General features: G+C 48.4%; 1 protein-coding gene across 1 annotated transcript; it reads left to right on the top strand.

Moving 5' to 3' along the window:
- Nucleotides 1–6,995: 6,995 nt before the first annotated feature.
- LOC101112805 (keratin, type II cuticular Hb5-like) lies at nucleotides 6,996–24,921 on the top strand. The gene is made up of 9 exons (XM_027967283.3): nucleotides 6,996–7,418; nucleotides 10,020–10,228; nucleotides 11,908–11,968; nucleotides 12,876–12,971; nucleotides 13,877–14,041; nucleotides 14,272–14,397; nucleotides 20,106–20,326; nucleotides 23,366–23,397; nucleotides 24,091–24,921. Exons 1-9 carry the CDS (start codon nucleotides 6,996–6,998, stop codon nucleotides 24,240–24,242), a joined length of 1,485 nt encoding a protein of 494 aa, XP_027823084.2. The 3' UTR covers nucleotides 24,243–24,921.

Below are 24,921 nucleotides of genomic sequence, written 5' to 3'. Positions count from 1 at the left end.
TGGATCCCGTAATTTGCAACCACTCTTTGTTAGAATCATCTCATTTCAGAATTTAAGACATTTTAAATTCATTTTAAGATTTCAGTTTTAAGCTCTGCTCAAACCTATTCTCTCACCCCACTTTTAAACCACCTCCCCAGGGCCCAGCCGGTCTGCTTACAGCTATAAAGGCTTGGCTGACTGGGCCAGGTCTCTCATAACACACCTCCACCACCTTCTTTGAGGAGATTTTCAATGTGTTGCATCAAGGGGAAGCATTGTTGAGCAGGCCTCTGCCTAGGTGACAGCTGGTGGGGGTGCGGGCTCCATGGTTGCCTACAGCTGAGCAGCGGTCCCACAAGCTCGTTGAAGGTTGATTCCTGTGAGGTCCCCCAGTACTGGTGCTGCCTGAAAACATTTGGCCACATTTTGCCTTCCATGCTGCTGGGCACTGGCAAGACTGTGGTCCTTCCACCTCAGCTTTCTCCCAGAACATCTCTGGGGCCTATGACCATGAGGAGTAACAGGCAGGTTCAATATGTGGCTCTCTTAGACCTTGGGGACTAACATCCTTTGGTGCTGAGCTTTGGGACTTGGCTGCTATTCTGGGGTCTCTGGAAAAATCTCCTGAATCTCCATTCCTCATGCAAAACCGTAATGGATAACTCAGGTTTTTGTACATCTGAATCATAGTTTTTTAGCAGCTATTTCACCCCAGAAATCAGAACAGCCTCTTTCTCCCTCTGGCATCCGATACAGGAGACTCAAAGCTGTTCCCCCAGGTCCTCTCCTGTTTTCCCCAGTGATATGATGTTCTTCTGATAACCCCGCACCTCAGAAACCCTGCTTCTGCCTTCCACCTGCCTAGGGCACAAGCGGGCCTTGCCCTTCTTGTCCTGGCTCCAGGCTCTTATTCTGTGCCCGTCTGCTTGTCATTGCCCCATCTCAGCACATCTCACTTAGCTTGAAAGCCTCTTAGAAATAGGGATCTAATCCGCAGGCAGGAACCTTCTGCTGATCTGGGATTGTGAGGGGAGGAGGTGTTACACTTAGTAAAACTCTAAATACTTGAGGGTTGACCCAAAGCTTCTGCATGTATGGAAGGATTTCTAAGTCTGTTACATTAAAGTCTGTCTAAGGTGATGTGAGGTTGACTCAGCCCAAGGCCAAGATGGAACTGGAAATGCCAGCCCCCTGCAGGCTGTGAGGTCAGGCCACCTCATTTCACATCGGGCAGCAGGAGTGACTAGTGACTGTATTCCTTGGTGATTAATCCAGCATCCAACACCTACATGTCTCAGCCAGGCGAGAACTACAACACTGATCAGAGCCTGGGTCTCTGAATTCCTGTGTGGATGGCTATCCTACTGACCGGTTTATACCCTCAATTGTGCTAAGCGATCAAGGAATCAACTCTTACTGTATTTGAGCCACTTGGTGATGTATGGGGTGGGGTGAAGGATACAATGAGACTGATGTTCCCTGGGTGTAGGCCATAGGGGGCATTTTTTGGTAAGGATATTAAAAACCAATAGTAAAATTGAGTAAAAATCAGTTTGTTCTTATTATCACCAAGTGCGAGCAATTCTAAACATTGTCAGTGACAAAATACTCTTCCCCACCAGAGTACACCGCTGCCACTCACCGCCCCCCATCCCCCACCGTGGGGACACATCACTGGTATGATTACACACATTTCCCCTCAGCCCCGGAAGCTAACCTTCTTTACAATACAGGAATACAGGAATGCACCCAGTAATCCTTCAAGTTCTGCCTTCCCTGCCCTTAGGTCCTTCTGGGGCAAGAAGGCTCATCTCTGTGCCCTTTGGCTGCAAGACTAACAAGATTAGGTCAGAATTTGTAATTGGGCCAAAGGTATCATATATGAGGGAGCAAGCCAGGCTCCACAAGAAACTCCACCCAAGGGATGCTGCATGTGAGATGCTGAGGAATTAGCCTAATCTTCTCTACCTTTGAGAGTAAACGCATGAGGCCCCCTGAGAGAAGGCAGCAGGGACCACTTCTGAGATGCCATCACGCCTGGGTCACCACTGGTCCTGAACAGTGGGACGCCTTCTGCCCCAAGTCCCTGCACACCCCGGAGCGACTCGGTGCCACTGCTGACGTGCAGCCTGTTCCCCTCTAACATCCTCCTAGGAAGCCACCATTGGCCAGACCGCCAGGACACGCATTTTCCTTAAATCCTGAACGAGCGCAACAGATACAGATAGATGGAATGTTAACAAAAGGAGATAATTGTGAGTCCACCAATTGTTGGGATGGAATTCAGGAGTTAAAGGGCAGTTGACTTTATATGGAAGAAACAGCTTTAATGTAAAGGGAGGAAGTCACACTGTGCATAAAGCATTAAAAAACTCCTTGGAGTTAAGGAAGGATGTATTTCAGTGAAAAGGAAAGAGGAGAAGAAGCAAAGCTGGATGGAACCAGCCATTTCCTCAGATGGTGGAGATGATGCTTTAAAAACACAGATGGTAAGACTTGAATATTGTTGAGTGAAGAATTTCATGTGTTGGACACCAGCCAGGTGCATGAACACAGACGCTAAGATCAGAGCATCTGTGAATTTGGGGTCCTTCCTCAACAGTTCTGTCTCCAGAGGGTAGAGGAAACCATAAGGCTTAGTTTTCTTGGTCTGGGAAGCCCTGGTTTGTGTGTGAACAAAGCTGGCAGGAAGAGATCTTGTCCCTTGCCAGTCCATGATAGCAATGGAAGGACTTTTTTTTTTTTTTAACACACTCATCATTTAACAAGGCTCTAGAAAAGTATATTGTAAAATTAAATTTCAAGAAATTATTGGTATGAATACATACTCAGAGCCCTAAGAAGGAATAGAAAATGAAATTCTGACAATATTGTTACAAATAATGTTAATGAAAAGAGACAGAGCTAGGCATTCAAAGAAGTCAGTGTCGCTAAAGAGAGAGGTATTTTAACTCAGATTTTTTCATGTTTGTGTTATTTATTTTGTGCATGAGATCAGCTGTTTTTCAAAGAAACACTTTTTATTTTGTATTGAGGTACAGCCGATTAACAAACAATACTGTGATCATTTCAGGTGAAACTTAGAATTTAAAAGATTAACTTCACAAGGGTTTAAGGGCAGGTCACATGGCTTCAGTTCCAAAGACAACAAAGCAGGTTTGCTCTTGTTTCTCCCATGCAATGCTTGGGACCAGAAGCAGCTCACTTTCACACAGGTAACGGATGGGACACAGCGAGAAACAGGCCTGTTGGCTGGAGAAGAGAGTTCAGCATCTGTCTATCTATCTGTCTATCATCTACCTATCTCTAAGTATTCATTATCTACCTATTTATCTATCATCTGTCCAGTGTACTTAGCACAGGCCCTGTGGAATGATGAACTCTAATGGATTCCCACCAAAACTGAGATACCATGGCTTCCCTAGGAAATGTTGACGGCCATCCAGTCTGACCCTGGCATGCTCTTGGGAACACGGGGGACCAGATAGGGTGGGTGACTTGTGCCAGGCTATAGCGTCAGCAGAGCCAGGCTGAGTGTCTGGGGCACTGATCTTGGCATTTTTCTCACTGCTTCACTGCTTTTCTTTGTTGTGGAGACAGGTTTGCGTGCACATGAGCTCAGTCACCTCAGTCGTGTCCGACTCTTTGCGAACCTATAGACTGTAGCCCGCCTGGTTCCTCTCTCCTTGGGATTCCCCAGGCAAGAATATAGGAGTGGGATGCCATGCCCTCCTCCACGGGCTCTTCCTGACCGAGGAATCAAATGCATGCCTCCTACACTATGGGTAGATTCTTTACTGCTTAACCACAGGGGAAGACCAGGGACAGGTTTACCCCACCCGAAAACATGGAGACATCCTTGACTCTTCCCTTTCTCTCACATCCTGAATCCAATCTGTCAAGAAATGTGGTTGGCTCTTTCTTCAGATTCCACCGAAAGCTGGCCACTTGCACACCCTCTGGGGCTTCCTCCCTGGCACGAGGCTCTGCTGTCTCCCGGGGTTCCCACTGACCCTTCACCCTGCTTCCTCCGTTGCCTCCCCCTGCAGTCTGTTTTCCAGGCTACTGACATGTCATGGAGGTCATCTAACACTTCAGCTCATGCCATCAAGCCCCCCGGCCCCACACTGCCCTCAGTGGGAGCCTACTGGCTCCATGATTGGAGTGGAACCCTCCGCTCCCTGTGTCTACTAGACTTGCCCACACTCCGAACTTGCTCCTGCCCCTCAAACCACACTGGCCTCCTTGTTCCTGGAGGGAACCAGCCAGGCCTGTTTGCACCTTGAGCAGCTGCCCTGGCTCTTCCTCTGCCCTCGTGGCTCATCCCCTTACCTCCTCAAAACCCTGGCTCAAAGTCACCTTCTCAGTGCAGCCCAGTCAGACCACCCTGCTACGAACAGCTCTATCTTTCTTCCTACTCTCCTGATTCCTCTTGTCTTGTTCTGTTTATTCTTTCCATAAGACTTATCATCATCTAGGGTAGTTATTCAGTCGTGTCCGACTCTGCAACCCTATGAACTGTGCCCCACCAGGCTCCTCTGTTCCTGGAATTCTTCAGGTAAGAATACTGAGGTGGGTTGCTATTCCCTTCTCCGGGGGATCTTTCCGACCCAAGGATTCAACCCGGGTCCCCCACATTACAGGCAGATTCTTTACCATCTGAGCCACCAAGTTTATTGTCAATCTCTTTCCGCAGAATGGAAACTTTAAAAAAATACATGTTGTTGTGTGCTTTATTCAAGGGTGTAACCCAAGTTCAAAGAATGGTGACTGGCACTGGTGCTCAATGAATTCTTGCTGAATGTGAGAAACATACAGAGACCAGCCTGAGACCCTTCCAGAGCGCCCGCGTTGTACTGCAGTTTCTATTTTGTTTCCCTTAATCAGCGAGTCCACGTGGAGGAGCAGCCTGGCCTTCAGGCCCAGGCAAGTCTCCTCCCACCAGTCAGGGTTGGTGCGGAAACTGCGCCAGCAAGGGGGGAAGGGGAGGCAGTCTTGTGACCACAAGAGCAAAAGACTGGAGTCGGTTGTTTCTGTAGGAATTCAGTTTGCAGGGTCTCCTTATCCCATCACTGACTGGGTTCACCTGGGGACTCTGCACCTTTGCTCCTGGGGCATGAACTGCTCCCTCTGGATAGATCCCTGTGCTCCCCACAAAGAGTAGGACTCTACTTCCTGCTGTGGGCGGCGGTGTGTGTGTGTGTGTGTGTGTGTGTGTGAGAGAGAGAGAGAGAGAGAGAGAGACAGAGACAGAGAGAGAGAGGGAGAGAGGGAGAGAAAGAGAGCACAGAGGACTCCCCGCTTATTCTCCTTGTCCTGTTTCTCTTATGCCCCTTCCCCAAGCCTGCTTCCTGCAGAGGGCGTTCTGGAAGGTTAGCCCTTGTTCTTGGCTTTGTGCATAGAGATTCTTGTAATGAGTGTTTTACTCAAGACCCTGGCGAGCTGAGGGCTTTGGCAACATAGCAGTCAGGGCCGCCGTTGGCACTTGATCCAAGAGGCAGGCACTTCCCCACTGGGTCCATTTCCCCACTGTTCTTCTGGGAGGTGGCATCTTATAAGGTGGGGGCGGGAGGCCAGGGCTGAGGGCCTTGGTTTGTCGAGGGGCCTCAAGTACTGGGCAATTTCTCTGGGTGTCTGGCTTGCCCAGTGCCTCTGCCTGGCACCCCTGCCTCTGTTCTCTCTGCCAGATCTTATTGTCTTCCAGGACCTGCCTTGGCTCCCACCTCCTTTGTGATCCCCCCACCCGACCCCAGCCTACCATAAGTAAATGGTCCTCCTCAGAACGCCAGGAGCACCCCCTTTGCCTGATCGGTCATCTTTCCCTCTCTTGCCATCGGTCTTTCCTGCCTCTGTCTGGTCTTCCCATGGGAATGAGCAAACTCTGTCTACTCTCATTTCCCACGGCATCTAGACCAGGGTCCTTCTCGGGTGGGACATCAGCACTCACCCCCAAGAATGAAGGCACCTCCTCCAGGCTGTCTCCCAGGCGAGGCACACAGTGGAGGGTCAGCCAGTGTCTGTGGACTAGATGGAGGAGCTCTCCACACATTGGCCCTTCCCTCTTGTGTCTGTGCTATTCAAGCAGTGCTTCCTGAGGAGCTAGTATGTGCTGGTTGCCATGAGGGCTATAAAAGTGGATAAGGCATGTTTCTGAATCGAGAGGCCACTACTAGCTTCAGTAACTCTACTATAAGACCGGATGTGCACTGGATGACCTGCATGACCCCGCAGTTGTCTTCCTTGTGCCAATGGAAGGGATTAGTGGCTGGCCAGCCAGCAGCATGTAAGAAGAGAGGCCAGCACCTTCATCCATGCCGGGCTTCCCTGGTGGCTTAGCTGGTAAAGAATCCACCTGCAATGCAGGAGACCTGAGTTCTATCTCGCTAGGTTGGGAAGATCTGGAGAAGGGAATGGCTACCCACTCCAGTATTCTGGCCTGGAGGATTCCATGGACTGTATAGTCCATGGGGTCACAAAGATTCGGACATGACTGAGAGACTTTCACTTTCATCCATGCCAGGGAAAAGCTCGAAGATGACCTCTCACCCACGCTCACCCAGAAGGATGCTCCAGGCATTGCATGCTCTGCTGGGAAGGACAGGCCCAGGGACCTTAGTGGGACATGGGACCCTTTGAGTCTCAAGAATGCAGTGGTACAAGCCTCTACTCGCCCCATGTGGGATCATGATGTCAGGTCTGATCCCAGGGCTGCAGGGGAATTAGGGGCTTCATGGATGTGTCTAGGCCTGTGGGGCTGAAAAGGCAGGGTCAGGTTTACTGTGATGCAGGGTCTCCTTGATACATCTATTAAGGGAGGCAAGTTTCAGCTTTCCTCTCAGCCTGCCTAGCGGGAGATTCCCACGCTCATAAATGATGTTAATGACTTTCTCCTGACTATTACATTGTCTGGAGGCCTGCTGTCCGCCTGATAAAAGGCAGGAGAGCTAGCGGGTCCTGGCATCCTTGGATTCTCCCCACCTCTCCTTCCTGGCTCTGGCCTGGCGAGCAGAGGCATGGCGAGCCATTCCTACCACAACAGCTCCAGCTCCAGGGTCAGGGACTTCAGCTCCTGCTCAGCCGTTGTGCCCAAGCCTGGGGTGCGTGGCTTTGCCAACGGCCTGGCCTTCCACGGGGGCAGCCCCAGGGGCCCCGGCTACCGGCGTCTTGGGGGCTTTGGCAGCCGGAGCCTGTGTGCAGTGGGGTCCCCGCGGATCTCAGTGAGTTACGCGTGGCCCCTCCGAGGAGGGGGCAGCTTTGGCTACCGGGTAGGGGGCCTCTGTGGGCCTACCCCACCCTGTATCACCACCGTGTCGGTCAACGAGAGCCTCCTCACGCCCCTCAACCTGGAGATCGACCCCAAGGCGCAATGCGTGAAGCAAGAGGAGAAGGAACAGATCAAGTGTCTCAACAACAGGTTCGCTGCCTTCATCGACAAGGTGGGTGTCTGGGTTGTGGGCTGCTGCTTAGGAAGGGAAAGGTACTTGGAACCTGGTGACAGACTGGGTTCAAATACTTGGGGACTGCCCTGTTCTGAATTAGCACATGGCCCTGAGAACATGACTGAATCACGGTCTCAGTTTTCAAATGTTGCCGTGAGACTCCAGTGTGATCATGGATGTGAAACCACCAATCAGAAAAGGAAGGTTTATTGCTGCTGCTCACCGTGCCCAGCAGGAGCTGACTGTGTGTCTGCGGCCCCATATTCTGGATCTCAGCCATCAAGGGGGTTGGGTGGGGTGGGCCTCTCTACTGAGGCTGGTGTCTCACCCTCTCCTAGAGGAGATGCTGCCATCTCCCTCGTGGACAGGGGAGCTATGACAGAGAGAGAGGCCAGAAGCTCCTGTTCTGCTCCTGTCTGGTGGGCACCTTGTGGGAAGGCTGGGAATTTCTAGGACTGCAGGCCCCTACTCAAAACATACACGGATTAAAGACAGTGAGGTGAGGAACAGGAGATTGATGGGGGCCAGCTTGGGGGATGCAGCACGGTGCTGTTCTGATGTTGCAATCTCCAAGCCGGCCCTCTGGCTGGGTATATAGCTCTGGTTTCCCGTGTTCCAGTGAAGCTCCCTCTGTGTCTGATGGCTCTGGGAAGGACAGCCACCCATGTCCATTGGGGGAAAGCCTCCCTTTCCAGGGTGATTCCTGTGCACATCTGCACCTTGGACTTTGTAGTAAGGTGCATTCCAAGGGGATGGGGGCGGGAGGGGTGGAAACTTTGTTCTTAGATAAATGCTCTCATCAGGAATAGGCATGCCAGTAAGCAAAAGTGCGGGACACCCCCCTTTTTTTTTTTTTTTACTTTATTTTGCTTTACAATACTGTATTGGTTTTGCCATACCTTGACATGAATCAGCCACAGGTGTACATGAGTTCCCAATCTTGAACCCCCCTGCCACCTCCCTGGACACCCATTCTTAACATGCTGTTGGCTGTCCAAACCATTTTTTCCTCACATCGGCAAAATGAAGGTGACATTGGATCATGCAGGTCACTCCTTGCTCAAGGCCACCCACCAGGGGTTGGGCGAGGTTGAAATCCAGCTCATACCCAGCATCATCCAAGTTTCAGTCTTGTTAAGGTGAGGGAAAGCCAGATTCTTGACCCAAATCACTCTCTTATTAGATGCTGGCGATGAATCGAATTTTTATAAAACAGTGTGAAGGCCAAATAAAACATGCCTCTGGGTCCGATTGCTCCTGGGGGCTGCCAGTGTGCCACATCAGCAATGTGTTCTCACTGCCTCAGTTTAAAATGAGGCTCAGAGGACTTCCCTGGTGATCCAGTGGTTAAGAACCCGCCTGCCAGTCCTGGGGACAGAGGTTCGATCCCTGGTCCAGGAAAATTTCACATGCCTCGGCACAACTAAGCCCGTGTGCCATAACTACTGAGCTCAGACTGTGGAGCCCACGCTTTGCAACAAGAGAAGCCACCACAAGGAGAAACCCACACACCGCAATTAGAAAGAAGCCTCTGCTCACCACAACTAGACAAAGTCCTCAAGTGGCAGCAAAGACTGAAGGCAGCCATAAATAAATAAATAAAAATAAATAAAAATAAATTGAGGCTCAGAAAAAATGAGGCACAATGACATGGTGAGTGGCAGAGTTAGGCAATGAGAAATCTTCAAATTCCTGGTCCAGTCCCTCTGGACCCCTTGCCTTGGGGTCAGAGTGAAGGAGAGTCACGGTGGGTGCAATTTTGAATCACTGCCATAAAAATGCCCACGAACTTAGCAGCTTAAAAGAACACAAGCCTATTACCTAATGAGGCCAAAATCAGGGGGCCAGCAGGGTTGTACTTCCTCTGGAGGTCCTGGGAAAACTTACTTTCAGGCCATGCAGATGTTGTACAGAATTGAGGTCTGTGACTGGAGGACTGGAGTCCCTGATCCTTGCTGGCTGACTGCCAGAGGTTGGTCTCAGTGTCTAGGGGCCGCCATATTCCTTGACTCAAGGCCTGATCTCGATCACTATCATCATTCTCAATGATAGTGGTCCAGAGCTTCTCATGGTTCAAATCTCTTCTCTGCTTCCTTCTTTTGAGGGTATCTTTTACTCTTCTGCCTTCCAGTTTAAAAGGCCTGTGTGGCTATCTTGGGGCCACCTGGATAATTCAGGCTAATCTCTTGATCTTCAGTTTCATAACCTTAACTCCACCTGCAAGGTCCTCTTACACGTAATGTGACCTATTTACAGGTTCTGAGGATTGAGACATAAACATCTTTGAGGGGCCATTTTTGTCTTGCCACATGAGGTCTGGGATATTTTTGCAGGATTAGAAGTTATTTCATTCTGTGCAGAATAAATGTCACAAATAAATTGTGTATTCTTTCTGGAAGGAGGGATGGAGTGAAGGGAAGTTTTTTGGGGAAACAATTGCGTCTTGCATTTTCTGACTTGGCCAGATCATTTGGCCTCTGGGGGAAGGTCATGGGCTGCTGCGGGTCAGGGATCATCCCCAAGGGCAGAGGGAGCTCTAGGGGACCAGTCACCTCCTGGGGCTCTTCCTGAGTCTCTTTCTACCACTCTGGATGGCAGGTGCGCTTCCTGGAGCAGCAGAACAAGCTTCTGGAGACCAAGCTACAGTTCTACCAGAATCGCCAGTGCTGTGAGAGCAACCTGGAGCCCCTGTTCAATGGCTACATTGAGACACTGAGGCGGGAGGCCGAGTGCATGGAGGCTGACAGTGGGAGGCTGGCCTCAGAGCTCAACCACGTGGAGGAAGTTCTGGAGGGCTACAAGAAGAAGTGAGTGTGGCCAGGCTGGGAGTGGTTATAGGTGTGCAGTGGGTCTTGACTGAGTTCATACAACCTTCCCGGAGATGGAGGTGGCTGAAGATTAGGGTCATCCCAGCCTACTTACCAAGATGGTTCTGCTTTATTAGTCTGCTCTGTCTTGTCTCAGCTCTCAACACTTGCAGCCCCATTCTGGGAAAGGGGGAAAGCTTTGCAGGGAAGAAGAGCTCCCAGCCTGGGAGAGGTGGGCACACATCCAGAGCACAGACTGACCCAGAGGTGGAGAAAGTGACAGTGAAAGGGTTAGTCACTCAGTCGTGTCCAATTCTGTGTGACCCCTGGGCTGTAGCCCGCCAGGATTCTCTGTCCATGGAATTCTTCAAGCAAGAATCCTGGACTGCGTAGCCATTCCTTTCTCCAGGGGATCTTCCTGACCCAGGGATTGAACCCTGGCCTTCTGCGCTGCAGACAGATTCCTTACCATCTGAGCCACCAGGGAAGCCCAAGAGAGATGGAGAGTGAGGAACAAAGGAAGCAGGAGGATGGAGAACAGACACTTGGGAGCAGTCAGCGCCAGGGGGGAGGAAAGGAGAGGTCTCTGGGGAGTTACCTTGACAATGACTTGGCAGATACCATCCAAGTGTCTGATGAACTTGGATCATTCTTCTATTTACTCAGCAGATAAGTTATCAGGCTCTTGTTCTGCCAGGCTCCACAATTCAAAGGTCCGTGTACATCTTTTGTTTTAATTCGATTTATTTAGTCTGGCCATTACCTTGTTTAAACTTACTGGGTCACTGTTAACTTGCTCTTCTTTACTTGGTAGATACGGACAGAGTGATGGGTGATTTTGACATAATCAGTGCTGGTAATTTCACTGGGAAGTAGTTGAAATTCTGGTCTTGGAAGATCAGGCTCTACCATCCAGATGGATCCAGCAATGGGGTTTTAAACTTTGCCTGGGGTGATGCAAAGGCAGACACAATTGTGTTTGCAGGTGTCAGGGTCTGTCTCCCCTCTGGGGGTGTGAGGGCTGGTAATTATAGGGCTCAGAGTTTATAGCAGTCCAATTACCCTGTCATTAAAAAGTTGTGAAAACCATGTTCTGGGAACTCTGGTGCTCCTTGTCAGGTTGAGGCAGGACTGCTCCAGTGATAAACCTCACAGGCAAGAGAGAGAGACTAGACCAAGCTGGCAGAGGAAGGCTGTGGAAAAGCTCCCAGCAATCTGGGCACCATAGGTGGCTTCTCTGATTTCAAGGTCTTGGATGTTGGGGGAGGGGGGAGAGAATGGCTTCCTGGGTCGCTACATTTTTTACAGTTTTAGAGTTGAAAGGCCCCCTGGAGCATCTTTCATTCATTTGAAATGAACAAATAATTACTGAGTACCTGATCACACACCGGGCAATTTAACCCAAGATGCAGAGAGATTCAGTGACTTGCCTGAGGTTTTGCAGCAACTTCAGCCCAAACTTGGACCAGAAATCAGTATCTGGACTCCATATCTGGTGTCCTTTGGTGGGTTCTTTGTGGCTGAGAAACAGAAGCATAGAGAGGCCAAGACGCTTCTCCTAAGACACACAGAAAGTCCAGGGCAGGACCAGGGAGTTTTGATAACCTAGGACTCAGCTGGCTAGCTCAAGGCCCTTACCCCTTGGGTGGGGCCTCTCCAACTGTGCTGTCTCTCCTCAGGTATGAAGAAGAGGTGGCTCTCAAGACTACAGCCGAGAATGAGTTTGTGGTGTTGAAGAAGGTGAGTGACTCGTTGCGCGTGGAGAGGAATTAAATACTGGATGCTGCATGCTCGGAGACTGGGCATCTTGCTAATTTCGAGTCAGTCCAGTTGTGGTGGTCAGACCAGGTTCCTCGGCAAACGGAGACTTGTCGGTGGGTCAGGCTGCCAAAGCCATCTTGGTGCTGTGCAGGAACCCAGCCTGTGCTGATGGAAGCTTCTTAAAAAGAGACTTCATCATGCTGCTGTTTGGCTTTTTGTAAACTTCCTGAAAGCTGAAATGGTCGCTTTCAAATCAGTTTCACTCTCCTCTGGCCTTTGCTTCCCAGATTGGGAGGTATTAGTTCTCAGCTTGCTAGTGACTATGGGAGCTGTGGATCTTATTCAATGCAAGTGGAGATGGTGGAAAAACCAGGGGAGAAAACTATTAATGATTTCTCTTTGATTTCAAATTGGTGAGTTGCAGTGTATGCTAATGCTCTTCATAAATACTGTGCTTACCGTATACACCTCATTTGTTAGCAATCAGGGAATGGAGAGAGGGCTGGTAGAAAATCTGCCAGGACAGGTGTGGCCTTGGTTTTCAGATGGAGAGCCAGCTGCTCGGGTGTTGAGTGGTGCCTGGACCACCCCTGGCTCTGCGCTCACCACACGGCCATACTCTATGGACCGGTTTGGCTTGGCGGCTGCAGCCTGGCACGTTGGGTTGCCATCTTAGGCTACCTGCTTCTGCGGGAACCCTAGTTCTGGAGGAAGTGGAAAGAAGGCTCTAGGAGTCTGATTCCTCCCCACTTCTATCCCAGGGGGTCCCACTGATGTTTATGTGATGGGCAAGGGGTGGGCTGGGAGATGGCCTCAGGGCCTCCGCAGAGGCTGAAGGCTCCCCCGGCCCACTCTCCTGTCCCACCCTCCTGTGTGTCTCCACCAGGACACTGACTGTGCCTATCTGCGCAAGGCTGACCTGGAGGCCAACGTGGAGGCCCTGCGGGAGGAGCTGAGCTTCCTGCAGTCCCTGTACGATGAGGTGAGCCTCTTCCCATCTCCAGAAGGGCAAGGGAAGCAGAGGGTGGAGGGGGGTTTTCTAGGTTTTCTGTCGCGGTTCCTCGGCTCTAGGAAAAGTTACGCATTCCTTATTCTTCTAGGGCCTCAACATCCTTTCCTTTTATGACGAGATTTTTCTCTTGCTCAGATCTTTCAAAATAGAAATGAGTAACGCCCTTCCTTTTTGGAGTGAACAGATATACACTATTATATCTAAAATAGATAACCAACAAAGACCTACCATAGAGTGCAGGGAACTAAACTCAGCATTTTGTAATAACCTATAAGAAAAAAAAATCTGAAAAAAGATATATGTGTATGTATAACTGAATCAGTTTTCTATACATATGAAGTGATCATAACATTATAGATGAACTATACTGCAATTAAAAAAGATAAGAAGCAAAAAATAATTTGAAAGACTGTGATTCATTGCCTATCTACACAGCATAAATGGAGATTTGACACTGTAAGTTTAGGTATATGAATATAATAATCATATTTTATTAATTCAAATAGTGTGAAAACCCAATTAGAAAATTCAGGACTCTGAATCTATCTGTTATCTGGTGGATTAGGTTTGTTCAGTCACAGCTGATATGGGTAGTTGAGGACCCAAGTGGAGTGACCCAATTTGACTTTATCCACAGAAATCTACCTCTTTGATCCAGGCATTAATGAAATTCCACCTTACTCACTGCCTTGATATTATGATACAAATTCTAGCCTTTTATTCTTAAAGCAGCACTTAAAAATTTCCTGACTTGTCAGAAGTTTTCTAATTAATTTTCTAAAATTTCAGAGTTGGGTTTGTGTTTTGAATTACCTGCGGAGAGGAGAATTGGAGAGGGCTTTGGAGATGAGGGCACTGGTTGTTGTCTCCTACAGGAAATCTATCTTCTTCAGTCACAAATCTCTGACACCTCAGTGGTGGTCAAGATGGACAACAGCCGGGAGCTCAACATGGACTCGGTTGTGGCTGAGATCAAGGCTCAGTATGATGGCATCGCCAGCCGCAGCCGGGCAGAGGTTGAGTCCTGGTACCAAACCAAGGTGAGCTGGAGGGCAGACTGCCCCACCGGGCAGAGAGGACCACTGGAGCTGCACCTTCCCTGGAAAATGCATCCATGCACTCAGAGGGGCTATGGTGGAGGTCCATGCAGAGCAGGGCAGGAGGTGGGACAATCCAAGAAGAAATGTGGGTTGACTCTGCATGACAGCATCTCAGTACCTGCAGCCACCTTGCAGTCATTGGTCCTTTCCTCCTGTCTTCCAACCTGCAGTGCGAGGAGATAAAGGTCATGGTAACACAGCAGGGTGAGAACCTCCGCAGAACCAGGGAGGAGATCAATGAGCTGAACCGCGTGATCCAGAGGCTGACAGCCGAGGTGGAGAATGCCAAGCAGCAGGTCAGTGGGCTGCTGCTCGGGTCTGCTCTCTGCTTTCCTCCCGCTGCTGCTAACTTTGGAGGGGCATAAGCATATATATAGGCTTTCCAGGTGGTGCTAGTGGTAAAGAACTCACCTGCCAAAGCAGGAGACATAAGGGATATGGGCTCGATCCCTGGGTTGTTAAGATCCCCTGGAGGAGGGCATGGAAACCCACTCCAGAATCCTTGCCTGGAGAATCCCATGGACAGAGGAACCTGGCAGGCTATAGTCCATAGGGTCGCAAAAGAGTTGAACTGAAGCAATTTAGCTCACATGCACAAGCATATATATTTCATTTCCATTATGATTTATTAAAGAATATTGAGTTTCCTGCACTATATGGTAGGACCTTGGTGTTTATCTATTTTATATATAGTTATTTATATCTGCTAATCCCAAACTCCTAATTTATCCCCTTCCCCATCCTCTTCCTTTTTTGGTGACCATAGTTTGCTCTCTATGTCTGTGACTCTTTTGTAGATAAGTTCACTTGTGCCGTATGTTAGATTCCACATGTAAGGGATATCATATGGTATTTGTTTTTGTCTGACTGACTTCACTCAGTACATAGCCTCTAAGTCCATTCATGTTGCTACAGGTATTATTTTACTCTTTTTTAAGGCTGAGTACTATTCCTCTCTCTCTCTCTCTCTCTCTTTCTCTCTCTGTGCGCCACATCTTTATCCACTCATCTGTCGATGGACATTGAGGTTGCTTCCACGTCTCGGCAGTTGTAAATAGTGCTGCAGTGAACACTGGGGTGCATGTATCTTTTCAGATTAGGGTTTTCTCCAGATATATACCCAGGACTGGGATTGCTGGATCATATGGTAACTCTATGTTTAGTTTTTTAAAGGAATCTGCATACTATTTTGGGCTTCCCTGTTGGCTCAGCTGGTAAAGAATCTGCCTGCAATGCAGGGGACCTGGGTTTAATCTCTGGGTTGGGAAGATCCCCTGGAGAAGGGGATGGCTACCCACTCCAGTATTCTGGCCAGGAGAATTCCATGGACTGTTTAGTCCATGGGTTGCAAAGAGTTGGACACAACTGAGCAACTTTCACTTTGCATACTGTGTTCCATAATGGCTGCACCAATTCATATTCCCACCAACAGTGTAGGAGTGTTCCTTTTGAAGAGGCTTGTGTTTTAACAACCTGCATCTGAATGACCAAGAGTGCACAAGACATTCAAAGAGAGGATGCTTGGTCTCCCTCCTCCGAATTCTGTTCTCATTGCCCTCTGTATCCCTTCACAGTTCCTCTCCTCGAAACACACCTCAGACAACAGAATCCAGTGCTGTGCTTGTCTCCTGCTTTCTCTCTCTCTCCCCCCGCTTCTCTTGTTGGACTTGGGGTGCACAGGCCTGAACTAGTGACACACCACTCTGTTCAAACGGAGCACTACCACCCTCTGTGCATTCCTCTCATTTAAAACTGTCCATCCTTCATCTTCAGTTCCATTCCCCTTCATCCCAGCACTCACTCTCATGCGTTTAATATAGTTCTTTATAGTCTCTCTTTCATCGATATATTTCGTATGTATATTAGATTCATTTAAACCTCTTAGTGTTTTAAGTTTACAAAATGTTATTATACCATAAAGCTCATTCAAATTCTGCCCCTTGCCAGTTGGAAGTCTTTGAAATCCATGCTGCTGCTGCTGCTGCTGCGTCATTTCAGTCGTGTCCAACTCTAAATTGTCTGTTTCATTGTTTCTGTCCTATTTATAAACCATGGTTTCCTATCCATTCCCTTATGATGGATGCTTGCTTAGTTTGCCTCCAAGACTTCGCTGTTACAATCAGTTGTATCATGAACATTTAATACATATCTCTACGGGTTTCCATGTGTAACCACATGAGGGATGTTTTGAAGATATAAAGCAAGAAGTGGAATTGTTGAGTTGTAAGATATTCACTAATTTACTTTCCATAAGTGCCCTCGGAGCTCTGAGCTAGAGTGTGCTCCCAGCATGGGCAAGCGAAGACTTCTGTTTCAGCATTTGCTGTTACCAGACTTTGGAACTCTTGTGGCTCTAATAACGTGTAAATGGCATCTAACTGTTACTATAATTTTCATTTCTGTCGTTAACTAGAATGTCTGTCTCTTCATTCACTTACTACTCCTTTGCATTTTCCTTTCTGAGAGCTGCCTGTTCAGATCATCTGCCCATTTTCTTATTGTGATTCTTTTCTTTCCTCCGTGATTTCCAGTATTTCCTTGCCCATTCTGTGTAGGAGTTAACCCTTTATATTTATACACCTTGCAGTTAATCTTCTCTCAACCTGTCACTTGTCTGTTTTGCTCTGATTTCCTTCACTGAATAGAAATCTTTAAACTGGATGTAGCCAAATCCATCACTTTTGCTTCAACAGTTAAGACTTACAAAGGTCTGAGGTCATAGAGATCTGCTGTTCCGATTTTGTCTTCTACTGATGTTATACTTTTACCTCTCAGATTTAGGTCTTTAATCCATCTGGCCTTTATTTTTGGTAGATACAAGGAGTAGGTTTTTAATCAAATTTCTCTACATATAGTAAGAACATGTTATGTAATCCATTTCTTTACTCACTGATTTGTGATATCACCTCTATCATAATACTGAGTTTCCACATATACCTGGTTTAAATTCTGTCCTTTCCCCTTGCTTTAGCTGTTCTCAGCCACTGTGTAAGAGGTATCAGAAGTAATTTGTCACTACTAGTAGCCAAATAATGGAATATGAGAATGATTTACTTTCCAGAAGTTGGAGAAAGTTAGAAGTTTTCCTCACTTGCATTCTGATATGCTTTTAAAAAAATTTATTTTAATGTGGTTAGAATAAAAACTTATAGGTTTCCTGAAGGCTCAGATGGTAAAGAATCACCTGAAATGCGGGAGACCCTATCTTGACTCCTGGGTGGGGAAAATCCCCTGGAGAAGGGAATGGCCAGCCGCTCCAGTATTCCTGCCTGGAGAGTTCCATGGACAGAGGAGCCTGGTGAGCTACAGTCCATGGGGTCGCAAGAATTGGACATGGCTGAGTGACTAACAACAAGAACACTTAACATGAGATATATCCTCTTCACAACATTTTAAAGTGTACAATACATTATTGTTGATTCTAGGGACAATGTTTTATAATGGATCTCTAGAGCTTATTTGTCCTGCTTTATGCCCTGCTACTGCTAAGTCACTTCAGTCGTGTCCGACTCTGTGCGACCCCAAAGACAGCAGCCCACCAGGCTCTGCCGCCCCTGGGATTCTCCAGGCAAGAACACTGGAGTGGGTTGCCATTTCCTTCTCCAATGCGTGAAAGTGAAAAGTGAAAGTGAAGTCGTTCAGTTGTGTCCGACCCTCAGTGACCCCATGGACTGCAGCCTTCCAGGCTCCTCCGTCCGTGGGATTTTCCAGACAAGAGTACTGGAGTGGGGTGTGATTGCCTTCTATGCCCACTGATTTGTAACTCCCTGTTTCCTCCTCCTCCTAGCCCCTGGCAACCATCACTCCACTCTTTCTTTTCTTTTCTTTTTTTTAATATGTATTTATTTGACTGCTTCAGGCCTTAGTTGCCACATGTGGAATCTTCGTTGCCTCATTCAGGGTCTTTAGTTGCGCTGTATGGACTCTCTAGTGTGTTTTGCAGGCTTAGTTGCTCGAGACAGCTGGGGTCTTAATTCCCTGACGAGGGATTGAACTTGCTTCCCTTGCATTATAAGGTGGATTCTTAACCCCTAGACCACCAGGGAAATCCCCACTCCACTCTAATTCTATGATTTTGACTATTTTAAATACGTCATATAAGCTGAATTGTGCAGTGTTTGTCTTTCTGTGTCTGGCTTATTCAGTTCAGTTCAGTCACTCAGTTGCATCCGACTCTTTGTGATCCCATGAACTGTAGCACACCAGGCCTCCCTGTCCATCACCAACTCCCAGAGTCCATCCAAACTCATGTCCATTGAGTCAGTGATACCATCCAGCCATCTCATCCTCTATCGTCCCCTTCTCCTCCTGCCCTCAATCTTTCCCAGCATCAGGGTCTTTGCAAATGAGTCAGTTCTTCGCATCAGGTGGCCAAAGTATTGGAGTTTCAGCCTCAACATCAGTCCTTCCAATGAACACCCAGGACTGATCTCCTTTAGGATGGACTGGTTGGATCTCCTTGCAGTCCAAGGGTCTCTCAAGAGTCTTCTCCAACACCGCAGTTCAAAAGCATCAATTCTTCAGGGCTCATTACACTTAGCATAATGTCCTCAGGGTTCATCCACATTGTCACACATTGGAGAATTTCCTTCTTTTAAAAGGCTCAAAAATATCCCATTGTATGTATACACCACGATTTCTTTATCCATTCACCTGTTGATGAACATTACACTGTTTTCATTCTTGGCTATTGTGAATAATACAAACATGGGAGAACTAATATCTCTTTGAGATTCTGCTTTAGATTCTTTGGGATGAAATACCCAGAAGCGCAATTGCTGGATCATATGATAATCCTAGTTTTTAAAGTTTTTGAGAAACCTTTAAACTGTTTTCCAGAGCAGCTACACTATTTTGCATTCCCACCTAAAGTGTACCAGAGGTTCAATTTCTCTGCATCCTCATTAACACTTGTCTTGCTTTTCTGATAATAGCCAAACTGACAGGTGTGAGGTGATTCTCACTATGGAGTGGTTTGCATTTTCTTGATGATGGGTGATGTTGAATGTCTTTTTCATGTATCTATTAGCTATTTATTAATCTTGTCTGGAGAGATGTCTCTTTATGTCCTTAGCCCATTTAAAAACTTGGGCTAATTTTGTTTTCTGCTGTTGTGTTGTAGAAGTTCCTTATACCTTCTTAAGTTGGACAAAAGGAAGGTGCTATAGTTAGTGGACAAAAGCACTGGAACGGGAGCTTCTTCCAGCATGCTGATCTCAGGGAACCAAAGAATGAGATTCCCACACAGCAGCCTCTGAAAATCTGGGCTGCTGCTTCAGTTGTGTCCGACTCTGTGCAACCCCATAGACGGCAGCCCACCAGGCTCCTCCGTCCCTGGGATTCTCCAGGCAAGAACACTGGAGTGGGTTGCCATTTCCTTCTCCAATGCATGAAAGTGAAAAGTGAAAGAGAAGTCGCTCAGTCGTGTCCCACTCATAGCGACCCCATGAACTGCAGCCCACCAGGCTCCTCCATCCATGGGATTTTCTAGGCAAGAGTACCGGAGTGGGTTGCCATTGCATTCTCCGGAAAATCTGGGCTTGGCCCTCACTAATCGGGTAGCTCAGAACAAGTCGCAGCCTCTCCGACTGAGGTTCAATGTCTTCATCTGAATAATGGAAATAACCACACCTGTTCTGACAAGCTCAGGAGTAACTTCAAGGTCAAATTAGATACCATCTGTGAAAGTGACTTGTGAACTAACAGCAGTATAAAAATGTGAGATAATTATCTAATATTAGCATTAGTCTGATTCTAGTGCCAACATTTCCTTCCCCCGACAGCTCACCATGGACTTGAGTCTTACAAGTTAGTTTTAAAAAATGAAGGGAGAAAGCTCCAAATGGCTGTGATTTTTCCCTGCCTAGTTAATTTAAAAACTGACCATTTTGAATGGAGGTAAACTAGGAATAACCAAGGCCACGGGAGACCTTAGTCCCCACAGAAACCCAGAGTCCCCACAGCCTACACTCTTCTTAGCCCCTTTTCTCCTTTCCTCCCCCAGCGCTGCAAGCTGGAGGCCGCCCTGGCCGAGGCGGAGCAGCAGGGTGAGGCGGCCCAGAACGATGCCAAGTGCAAGCTGGCGGGGCTGGAGGAGGCCCTGCAGAAGGCCAAGCAGGACATGGCCTGCCTGCTCAAGGAGTACCAGGAGGTGATGAACTCCAAGCTGGGCCTGGATGTGGAGATCGCCACTTATCGCAAACTGCTGGAGGGCGAGGAGAGCCGGTGAGGACGGGCCCAAGGCCACTTCATATCCCCACGTCGGGCCAGAAGAGTGTCTTACTGACTCACCTCCAGGCAGAGAGCGTTCAAACTGGCCAAGTCTCTAGAGACCTAGACAGGCCAGCCATTGCCCTATTCTCAGATAGGAAAACTGAAGCTCAGAGAGGAGAATGGCTTGTCCAAGACCACAGTTTGTTGTTGAGTCGCTCAGTCGTGTCTGACTCTTTGCGACCCCCATGGACTGCAGTACACCAGGCTTCCCTGTCCTTTACCATCTCCCGGAGTTTGCTCAAACTCATGTCCATTGAGTCGGTGACGTCATCCAACCGTCTCATCCTCCATCATCCCCTCTCCTCCTGCCTTCAATCTTTCCCAGCATCAGGGTTTTCTCTAATGACTCGGCTCTTTGCATCAAGTGACCAAAGTATTGGAGCTTCAGCTTCAGCATCAGATTGCAGCTAGTTAATGGCTAAGCTAGAACTACACCAGCCTCCTGGCTAGCACTCCAGTGATCTCCCTCCCTTCCTGTGCTGTCCCTCCAGTGCACCTACAGCTCGTTCCCAGGCAACTACTTTACCCTGTTCTCTGAAAGCATGTTTTTGCAGTCATATCTCTGCTGCTGCTGCTGCTGCTAAGTCGCTTCAGTTGTGTCCGACTCTGTGTGACCCCATAGATGGCAGGCCACCAGGCTCCTCCGTCCCTGGGATTCTCCAGGCAAGAATACTGGAGTGGGTTGCCATTCCCTTCTCCAAGTCATATATCAGTGGGTTGTGAAAGCTGGAATCATTCAGAAGCTTTGTTAAAGGCCATTCCATTCAATTTGGGATTCACAGAATGCAAGGAATTCTCTTAGCCCAGAGAGTCTGGTGTTTAGAACAGCGAATAGACAGAAGCAGCACTGTGTCCTTGCCCAGCAGAGAAGACAAGCGCAGGCATGGATCCACCCATCCTCTAGGTGACCAGGCTTAGTGTCCCAGGAAGACTGTCACAGGCTTCTCAGGGGAGGAGGCAGAGGAGCCGAGGGGGGCGGGAAAAGGATAGGTCACTTCAGGCAGTGCTGACAGTGTGAGCCAAGAATTGGGGCCAGGGGATGTCAGCATGGGAGGGAGCAATGCAGGTGTACTTCTCGGGTGGTACAAGGGTCTCTAGCCTTGAGATGGCCACCATTGCCTCTGAGCTGGGTCCCATCGTGGGGAGCACGCCAGACTGGGGAATAGAGTGTAGAGATTACGATAACAGGCTGTGAGCCAGTTCACCCGGGTTTGGATCCCAGCACTACACGCACTAGCTTCAAGGTAATGTCCTAACCTGTAAAACAGATAATCATAAAATCCACTGCTTCAGGCTATTGCAAAGATTCAACAGGTAATGGAATGTAGTAAGTTTGTGCAGGAAGAAGTTATTATCAGAATTAGAATAACTCTATGGTGGGGTGGCCCGACAGGGCTGCACCCACGGAGAGACTCCATATTAACACTGTTAGTGTTAGAAATCTGACAAGAGTGGCACCCAAGGCATCTGGCCATGCCTGACCAAAGCTGGTTAATTTCCTATCCATTTCTCAGGCCTTTGGGTGAAGCCAACTGTGCTATCACCTCCTGCAGTCCCTAACCCACTTGTTAGCACTCAACGTGCAATGTGAAACTTACTTTCATTATGGTAACCATCAACCATCATTAGTGTGTTGATAACTCAGTCATAATAAATGATGCACTGTTCCCTACACGTGAGCTTTTAAAAGGTTGTTTAGTGTATTTGCATATGGTGGCCGTTGCCCTTTTGATAGACTTTCTTCCCTTACATATGGGGCTGCCTTGATAGCTCAGATGGTAAAGAATCCGCCTGCAACGTGAGAGGCCCGGGTTCAATCCCTGGGTTGGAAAGATCCTCTGGAGAAGGGAATGGCAACCCATTCCAGTATTCTTGCCTGGAGAATTCCCAGGACAGAGGGGCCTGGTGAGGTACAGTTCATGGGGTTGCAAAGAGTTAGACATGACTGACCAACTAGCGCTTTCCCTTTCCTCTTACATATAACATATGTAATTAGATTATATGCTCACTCATTGCAGAAAGCACAGAAAATAAGAAAATAAAAGCAGGCCTAATTACTCAACTTGGAGATAGCTGCGGATGGGCATTGGCTAGAATCTTCTGGAAGGGCACAATTTTGAGACTGTAGCAAAGCCAGGTTCATGTAGCAGGAAGGTGAGCTGGAAGCATATATCCCCTGAGAAGACGAGGAGTCAGGCAGAATGAATCAGAGTAGAACATTCCTGGAGAAAAAGTTTTGAAGTTGGGAGTTTAAAAAAGGTGAGGGAGACACAGAACAGAAAGTACAGGTGTTTATGAAGCATGCAAGGTCCTGGTATAATGACTCATCATAACGAGTTGTTTATAGTGTTCAGCAAAGGGTACCGAAAACCCTTACATCAGGTTTACTGTGTGCCAGGCTCTGTCTGCAGACACTTTACACACAGAACTTAGAGCAGTCTTGTTAGAGCTGAGGAAACAGGCTTGGAAAGAGGAGGTGACTTGCCCAAGGTCATCCAGCTAGTAACTGGTTCAGCCGGCTCTAGGGTCCAGGCTCTTAACTACATACCCTCCAGCCTCTCTCTGAGTTTGTCAAGTCAGGTGCGTGTCTGGGGTAGCTTTTAAGAGTGTGAGATGAAAATGGGCCCATCCGGATGCTAGGCAAGCTTTTTCCCACCCAGAGGTGTCCAGTTAGGCAGCAGCTGCCCCCATCACCTATTTTTTGGCTTTGCTGGAATTTTAGCAGAGGGACAAGAAGGGTCACCCCACCCCTACTTTTCAGTATCCCAAGTTTCCATAGCCTAGAAGCAAACAGGGAATAAAGTGGCCTTTTGGATCCTGCAAAGTAACCTCCCCCTGTCCTTTCGGGAACCCAGGGAACAGCGCTAGCACGGATGCCTCTGCGGAAGGCCCCGCCCCTCATCTCTCCTCCCTGCCTTCAGGATGGAGAGCAGGCATGCCGCAAGAGCAGAGCAACCAGGTTCTAACTGCCTCCTCTCCTCTCCCCTGCAGGTTGTGTGAAGGTGTGGGCTCCATCAACATCTGTGAGTTTGAGGGCATGGGTGGGCATGCTTCTGTGGGTGTCTGTGGTCTTCGTGGATTGCTTCGTAGGTTGCTTGTGATGGGGGACTGAGCCTCTGTGCATCGTACACTGAGTGAGAGGGAGATAGGAGCTGAGAGGCATGGATAGCCCCAGACAGCTGACCACCACCCAAATATGGACCCGTCTGGAGCATCCACAAAGCTGAAGCTTACGCCTGTGGGAGATTCGGACCTGCTAATTGGTTCTTTAAAAATCACCCAAGTCTTTCAGCCACACAGAATACTCCTCAGGTGGTACAATGTTTTATGGGAAAACAAACCAACCAACCATGGGCTTACTGAAAACATCTCTTAAATCTGCATCCTTAACAATTCGACGTGTATGCCACCTCTAGCCTAGATGTCATCCGTTCCCCTCACCTTTCCAGCAGCATTATTTCTAGATGATTCTGTGCTCAATCAGTTTTTGCCTAAAGATTTCAGCATTGCAATGTAGTCAAGTAGAGTTCGGTGTCCAACTTACTAACCATACTCCTTCAGGAAGATGGCAATGGGTTTAGATTTTCCTGTAGTTTAAAAGGATTCATGTCACTAGTCCCTCAGTGTTTAAAGAGAGTTAATCATTGGTTCTAGAAAAATTCTGGGTCATGCCGTGTCTGAGATGGAGAGAATTCTGAGTTGGTATCTCCTTACAGGTGTGAGCCGTTCCCAGGGTGGCGTGATCTGCGGGGACCTCGGTTCCACCGTCCCTCGTGGCCTGGGCGGCCTGGCCATCAGCAGCAGTGCTCTTTGCTCCCCCTCGGTAGGGGGATTCTGTTCCAGTGCGAGATCTGTGAGGTTTGCGTAGTGGGGGTTAGGACTCTGGACAGATGGTGTCTGAGGGGGCCCGGGTAGAAAGTGGGGCACAGGGAAAGCTTTTCTGTCTCAGGCCCAAATGTCAGTTTAGTGATTGTCCCTTCCTGGGGAGCCAGAACTAACTCTCCAGATTCCTTCTCACTGGAGTTATGGTTTACTCTCTGAGTGTCAACCCTGGGTTTGGCATTCTTGCCACCTCCGTTGATTCTCCCCCCTCCCTGTGGTCCAAGAAAAGATGTAAAGACTTTTTGATATAAACTTTAGCCATTTTCTTCCCTAATTTCAGGTTAGTAGACATTTACTAAGAACTGACCATGTGCCAGGCCCTCTGGGCAGGGGCCCAGGTAGCAGGTGACAGGGCATGGATGTACCCTTGTGCTTTCTTTGCCCTTGGACAACGGACTGTTCATGGCCCATCAGCACTGAGGGGGCAGCAGAGGGAGTGGGGCTGGGGCTCTGGGAGTCCCCTCACTTGATCTGAGAGATTGTATGTTCCCAGAGCATCCCTCAACCATGTAGAGCTCAGGATGGAAAGACTGAGGCTAATCCCCCCAGGTTTTTATTATTGGTGGTTTGTAATTTTATTGTATTGGGGTGATTCCTGTAAGGCTTCTTCTCTCTTTTGGTGGGCATGATTCCATGTCATGGTAAACGTTTTCTCCTGTAACCAA

Source organism: Ovis aries, chromosome 3 (genome assembly GCF_016772045.2).
Source record: "Ovis aries strain OAR_USU_Benz2616 breed Rambouillet chromosome 3, ARS-UI_Ramb_v3.0, whole genome shotgun sequence".
In the NCBI taxonomy this organism is placed as follows: Eukaryota; Metazoa; Chordata; class Mammalia; order Artiodactyla; family Bovidae; genus Ovis; species Ovis aries.
The sequence above is the reverse complement of the archived record's forward strand: the minus strand, read 5'-3'. Positions and strand labels throughout refer to the sequence as shown.